Below are 7,123 nucleotides of genomic sequence, written 5' to 3'. Positions count from 1 at the left end.
GATGTTACCTTAATAAAATGATACGTCTGCTCCCAAACTATTACTTGTATGTAATGTAGTGACAATAGTGATTGCAATGTTTTCCGGAATAGGTTTTGCTATTTAAGTGATCAGTGTAGTCTGTTTTTTTTTTTTTTTTCTTAGAAAGCAGCAAAACAATGGGGCGCCTGGGTGGCACAGTGGTTAAGCGTCTGCCTTCGGCTCAGGGCGTGATCCCGGCGTTACGGGATCGAGCCCCACGTCGGGCTCCTCCACTATGAGCCTGCTTCTTCCTCTCCCACTCCCCCTGCTTGTGTTCCCTCTCTCGCTGGCTGTCTCTATCTCTGTCAAATAAATAAATAAAAAATCTTTAAAAAAAAAAAAACAAAAACAAAATCCCAACATGATATATTGTATGTAGCCAAGTTTTTTTCACTTTCCATTTATTTTCCTTTTAAAGTACTATATATGTGAACTCAGTATTAGTTACTCTACCAAAATTCTGAAATCATGAAGAAAGTTATACATTTTTTTAAAAGTTGTTGGCTTGAAGGCCAGGGATATGGTGACTTAGAGTAGACTGAAGAGCACGTGAAAGGTCTGAGCTCCTGTTATGTCATAATTCACTTGGTCAACCACATGGAGCTTCTGGATGTGGCTGATTTTGACAGTGAATTCACAGTCATTTTTCACATTTGTTCAATGATGGTCATTGTAAGCACCCACCACAATAACCCATTTTCAGCTTATGCCTGAATTGTGACTAAAACTGAAACCCTGTTTTATACAGCATTTTTTCATGAGCACCAGGGGTTAAAACTCAATGGTTTAGTGAAAGCAGAAATGGTTTCTGAATCCAGACTGTTGATGTAGTCATATTTAATACCACACCACATATTTAAATATTTTCAACTCTCGTTTAAGGACACATTTTCCTCCTATATACATAAGGAGAAATATGCTTGTTTGGCAGTGGATGTGGTGAGGAAGGAAAATCATCCCTTAAAACATAATACACTTACTATCAGAAGCCAGCGGTAGAACAATATTATAGGTATGTTCTAGACTCCCTGCCCTGGCACATTAGCTCCGCTGGGGCCAATTAGGCTGGCACTCTTTTTTCTATGACTCCGAGGCTAGTTAGCATCTTCTCAGACAGAACCTTAGACATTAGTATTAGGTAATAAATTGCTCATTTGAGTAAGCACCAATTTGCTTTTCCACTAGGGTGTGAGGATGTGAAGAGACTCCCAATGCAGAATCAACAGTTTCAGATATAAATTGCAGTCCCACAATGGTCATGAGATGAACCCTTCAGATGCTTGGTATTTTTCAAGAAAGTAATGCGTAAAATACTGATTGCCATACGTGCAAATCTTAACTCTGCTCTATATTCTGTGTTTCAATGTCCTCCTCCCTAAAGTAAGGATAACCGTGCCTGTCTTTTAGGTTTGTTTAAAAATTAAACAAGTTCAGAGGCGCCTGGGTGGCACAGCGGTTAAGCGCCTGCCTTCAGCTCAGGGAGTGATCCTGGGGTTATGGGATCAAGCCCCACATCAGGCTCTTCCGCTATGAGCCTGCTTCTTTCTCTCCCACACCCCCTGCTTGTGTTCCTTCTCTCGCTGGCTGTCTCTATCTCTGTCAAATAAATAAAATCTTTCTAAAAAAATTAAACAAGTTCATACTTGTAAAACTTAATTAGCTTAGAATATTAAAATGGCTTCAATTTTTCCAGTGCTTTTCCAGCAAGATGTAGTTAAAGTATCACGTTTGAGTTTCTATTAATAATTCACTGTTGACCTTGAACAAATTACTTCACCTCTCTTGGCTTCATTTTCTCACCGGGGATCTTAAACGATGCTTCAAAGGTAATAACACGCTCTAAAGATGGTCTCAGCGGATGTTGTGGAATAAACAAACTTCAATATGAAGAGGTTGGGGCAAATAGGTCACCAGGACACCCTCTAGTTTTAACACTTCCTGTGACCCATTATCTCCCAATAGGGCTGTTGGGAACATGAAGTGCAATTATCTACCTATATTGGGGAAGATAAAGTGCAATTGCGTGTCTCTATTGGGAAACAAAACTGCAGAACACCTTACCACTTGCTGAAACGAATTTTGAAGGTAGCTACACAAAATACTACGTTCTTTATTGTGATAATTAATCTAGCAACATATGTGCCAATATTGGCCCGGGTAGAAGAATAAATAGCATTTATTTTGTACGAAGCGGCTGTCGGTGTCCGAGTTCCCAGCGGGCGGAGGGCGCCCCGAGGGGACGGCCTGCGGCGCGGGCGCCCTCAGGGCAGCAGCAGGGAGCCCAGCAGCAGCTCGCCCTGGCCCAGCAGGCGGCCCCGCTCCGGGCCGCGGCCCCGCTTCTCCGCCTTGACGCGCACGGCCAGGCGGCGCACCTGGTCCTCCGAGAGCCCGTCCAGGCACACGTCCTGGTCGAAGGCGGCCTTGCGGCTCGGCCGGACCACGGCGCTGCGCTGCGGCCGCGTCTTGCCCGGCGGTCGCAGGACGAAGCTGACGCGGCAGCCCAGGGCGCGGGGCTCGGCGCTGCCTGCGGCCAGGCCCTCGGCGCCGAGCAGCCGGACGCGGAGCCGCCCGCTGGCCCGACTGTACTCGGCGGCCAGGCGCAGGGCGCCCCCGGCGCGGCCCAGGGCCACGGTGCCCTCGGCCTCCAGGCGCTCGGGCCGCGGATCGGGCCCCGAAGGCTGCGGCGACGGCGGCGGCGGGGCGGCGGAGGGGGCAGGGGCCGGGGGCCGCGAGCCGGCGCCGCGCTCCTCGTCCTCGTCCCCGCTGGACACGGAGCGGGCGCGCGCCAGGCCGCGTTTCCTCCGGGCCCGCAGCGCGCGGCTCAGCAGTCCTTCGGGGGCGCGCAGGAGGCGGCCGGCGCGGGGCGGCGGGGCGGGCGCGTCCGGGGTCGGGCGGGGGCCGGCGGGCAGCGCGGGGGTGTTCGCGGGGGCTGCGCCCGGAGCCAGGAGCCGGGCTGCGCCGGGGCCCCCGAGGAAGAGCGACTCCTTGCGGCGGGTGTGCGGGCTCTCGAGCAGCGCGCAGAAGCCGTAGGCGGTGCGCGCGCGCGGCAGGTGCGGCAGGGAGAGCGCGGCCTGCGAGCGCGGGTCCCAGTCCGTGTGCCCCGCGCCGTCGTCTATTTCCCTCGCTTGGATCCAGGAAACCCGGAGTGCAGCTAGGGCGGTGCAGGGCGCCAGTCGCGGGGGGATGCAGAACTCCGGGATGCGGTCCGGGGTGAGCACGTTTTCCCACGCGGCAGGCGTGAGGGCCGGGACTTGGTGGCCCCGACCGTGAAGAGTCCCGTTCCTGCCCCTCAGGAGGCGCTCCGGACCCAAGCGGAGCCTCTCCAGGCACCACATAAGGCGGCGGGTGCCGGTTGCAAGCGACCCTCTGCTGGTGCTGGTCGGCTTGCACTGCACAAGCGTACAGGAGTCGTCAGAGCGAGCCCTGCAAAGCGCAATTCCCGTGTCTTTTCTTCTACTTTAGAGGTGCTTTCTCCTTCCTCCCCTGGGACAATGCAAGCTGCCCTTTACACTACTATTGCAAGCTATGTTTCAGTGATTGAAGAACGATCGTTCTTCTCTTGTCTCTAGTAGTCCTGTTCACTTCGGGGCTTGTTGATTGAATCTCGTTCCTCCGCTGGCTTAAGGCCGAGTTTCTCACAATGTTGGCCTCTAACTTTGGTCGTGCCGTCCTCAATGCCAAGAAGCGCTTTGCTTGTGCAATCGCTTCCCGAATCCTTGGCTTATTGCACTCTAGTCCTTGGCGAGAATTAAAATAATCATTATTCTCCCCTCTGGGACGCACGGCTTGCTCCCAGGGGAGTTAAACAAGGATGTGGGTCCCTCCTAGCGTACCTGGGGTCCGATGTCAGATGGGTGTCTGCACGGTTCTGCCTGAGGCTCACCTCTGGGAGGTTCAAAGCGCGCGCGGCGGGATTCAGCACCGGTGTTCAAGGACAGCCGGCCCGAGCCTTTATACCTGGAGCCCTGAACGCCGGCCAATGGGCGGGCGCAAGAGGCGCTGCTTGGTAACCCGACGCCAGGCCTTCTGCTGTGCCACGTGGCTAGGTCTACTGCGCAAATTTAAAACATCCAGTTCGTTCTTTCCCTTGCGTGTGGTGGGTCTGTTTTGGTCAGGAACCCTAAATAAACGTCTATTTTCTCACGTGCGAAAAAGGGTGTGCGTCCGGGGTCGGGCGGGGGCCGGCGGGCAGCGCGGGGGTGCTGGCGGGGGCTGCGCCCGGAGCTAGGAGCCGGGCGGCGCCTTCTCCACTATATCGACAGTTATTGGGTGGATCGCCGCACGTATGAATATGAATCCACGGAAGCACTGTACGCGCACCACCAAAAGATAAAAGTCGGGTTTGTCTTATTCTTACCTAATACCGTCCCTGTCCCCCAAAAGCCAGTTTTCGAAGTTTCTTACCCGCTTTCTGGTTTTCAGTCCTGATTTTAAATGCATTTTCTTTGTTGATAATAAGTCACTTGGTACAGGAACCTTATGGAGTGCTGAAAATATCCCATATCTTGATCTGGGTGGGGTTACAGAGGTGTTTCCATATGTTAAAAAATCAGCATACGCTTAAAATTACATACACGATTGTATCTCATACCTTAATTTTAAAAAATCACAACCCACTTCTTAAGCCATGTGTGCTGATTTTTTGATTGGGAAAATATACTCTGGCATACAACTGTGCTGTTGGAACCGACCTTTGAAGGCACCCCGACCACCTCTGGCCTTTCTAGGCTGTACCCACCTGGGATACCCTTTTTCTTCCTTTTGAAAACTGACCTATGCTCATTCTGTGAGAGAACCGCTTCCAGCTAGCTCAGGTTAAAACACCCAAATGTTCAGAATTTGGGTATATGCTATTTCTGCTTAAAATACTGCCTTGTAAGTTAATTGCTTCTTCAAATAATGTTTAGTAATTAAACAAAACAATGTTCAGTGAATCAAATTCATCCAAAGGTAGTTCGAGGCTGGGGCATGTGCATTTTATTTTCAGGATATATATACACAGGCACCGTGCTCGATGATTTACATGATAGTCTCTAGAATTGTCACATAAAGCTGCAAATTATGATTATTCCTAGTAACTTACCATGTTCACAGTGATGGGAAATGGAGGAAATAATGCACATTAGTGGGCATAAATGAGTTGCTTTGGGAATTAAATGAATCTAATAATGTAAAGTACTTAGCATTGTGCCTGGAACATGGTAAGTGATGAATACACAGAAGTAGTGATTATTATTAATGATAATAAAAATAGAAGAGATGCGGTTGAGTGCTGTGGTTAAGAAAACTGGGTCTGAAATTAAATCTGGTTTTGATTGTAGAATGACTCCTTACTATGTGACTTGAGCAAATTACTAACTAAACCTTTCTAAGCCAATGTATCAAATATACAATAGTAGTTGGGACCCTTGAGAGGTAATGAAATTAATGGTGGTATAAAAGAGACCCAGGAGAGCTCCCTCACCCTTCTGATAATAATAGTATGTATCTATAGGGTTGCCATAAGTATATAATAAGATAATACATATTAAGAGTTTAGCATACAGCCTAACATGTACAATGTCTGACATGATATTTGTTATTATACAAGAGAAGAAATGCTCATTAGTTCATTTATTTGTTCAAAGCAATATTTACTGAATGCTTCCTGGGTTTTAGCTGCTATTTTAGGCATGTGGATCCAGGCTGTACAAGATCGCATCAGCTATATACATCCATCGGAGGAGCAATGATGAGGATGAAATATTTGAATTCTGTCTAGCAGAGGCAGGAGTGAGAAGAAACTATTGAACAGGATTTATATGCTTAGTCTTGGTAGGGAGGCAGGGTTGACAGGTCCCTGGGCTTGCCATGCCCTTGATTAGCTATTTCTTTGTCTTTTTATCATCTCCATGCCTGGCCAAAGTTCTTGGAGCAGTGCTAAATCTATGGGAGAATGATTGCCGGATTATATACTTGAGGGTGATGTGCATGTGTTTTGACTCACATTTGTCAGGAGACAAGAGGCTGTTAGCTCTGCAAGTGAGAGCCCAGAGAGCCCTTGGTTAAAATGGTGAGGCTGACAATCTGAGAAGTTGTTAAGCAAAGCTATGTTGTGGTGGGAGAAAGGGAAAAAGCACCAGAGCCTGAGAAATGATTTATGGGTGAAGAAATACAGATTTGGAGTAAATCTGTCCTAGGTTGAATCTGTTTGTGCAACTTTTTAGCTATGGGACTGTGGGCAACTTAATTAACCTCTTTGAATCTAAGTTGTAAAATGAGGGTAATCATAACTACCACCCAAGACTGTTGTGTTAAAAATAGAGGAAATGTCTGGCACACAGTTAAGCGCTGGTGAACTATCAGCTGTTATTATTATACAGGTTTGCTTAGTCGGGGATTTGCTGATTCACACATGAAGTCCTCTAAAAATATTTTTCTTTGTGGCCAAGCAAGGCAGATGTGCTTTGTTTTTATTAACAATTCACCTTCTTCAGAGACACTTTAGAAGCATTTCCTGTGTAATGTTTCTTGAAAACAGCAGGCCCGTCTGTGCGTGACTGGTCCCCTGTGGCCACATTAAGCCTGTTTTCCTTACCTTAGAAGCATGAGCCATGGAGTAAACCTGGGAGGATGGTGTAACAGGGTCAAGCCCCATGCCTGGAACACACAAATGTACTCAGAAGAAGGCTGTGGCCCTTCAGGGCTCACAGCTAGAACCATGGGGACATCCAGTAATGGAGCTCTAAAATAATTTGAAGTAAGCATGAATAGTAGATGACATACCATCCAGGCCAGAGGTGTTCTTGCTGGAGGAGGAAACTGAACAATATAAAGTAGACTTAAAAGATTAATAAATTGGAGTGTTGGGTGTCACAGAAAGCAAGAGAAAAAGAGTTTACAACCAAGTAAAAAACACCAGTGTTCTGGCTTATGTGTCTTTCTCATTCAAGGAAGTAGAGTATGGAGCAATGGAAAAAACAGAGACTTGGGAGTCAGGACATTGAGTTTTAGCTCTGACAGTCACTAACTTGTTGTGGGACATTAGCAAGTCCCTTCATTCTCTTTCATGCTGTTCCCACCTGTCAAATGAGGGGGTTGGGTTAGCCAGATTTGTTTTCCT

The 7,123-nt window shown here is 48.2% G+C and overlaps 1 protein-coding gene across 1 annotated transcript; it reads right to left on the bottom strand.

Annotated features, from left to right (window-relative positions):
- Positions 1–531: 531 nt before the first annotated feature.
- C2CD4A (C2 calcium dependent domain containing 4A) lies at positions 532–3,993 on the bottom strand. The gene has a single exon (XM_026518666.4). It carries the CDS (start codon positions 3,354–3,356, stop codon positions 2,283–2,285), a length of 1,074 nt encoding a protein of 357 aa, XP_026374451.2. The 5' UTR covers positions 3,357–3,993; the 3' UTR covers positions 532–2,282.
- Positions 3,994–7,123: the final 3,130 nt, after the last annotated feature.

This window comes from Ursus arctos, unplaced genomic scaffold, assembly GCF_023065955.2.
Source record: "Ursus arctos isolate Adak ecotype North America unplaced genomic scaffold, UrsArc2.0 scaffold_36, whole genome shotgun sequence".
Classification (NCBI taxonomy): Eukaryota; Metazoa; Chordata; class Mammalia; order Carnivora; family Ursidae; genus Ursus; species Ursus arctos.
Note: the sequence above shows the minus strand (reverse complement) of the source record. Positions and strands in the feature narration are given on the sequence as shown.

Bases quoted from the DNA above. Each gene is read 5' to 3' on its own strand.
- C2CD4A (XM_026518666.4), bottom strand. From the start codon at position 3,356: ATGTGGTGCCTGGAGAGGCTCCGCTTGGGTCCGGAGCGCCTCCTGAGG.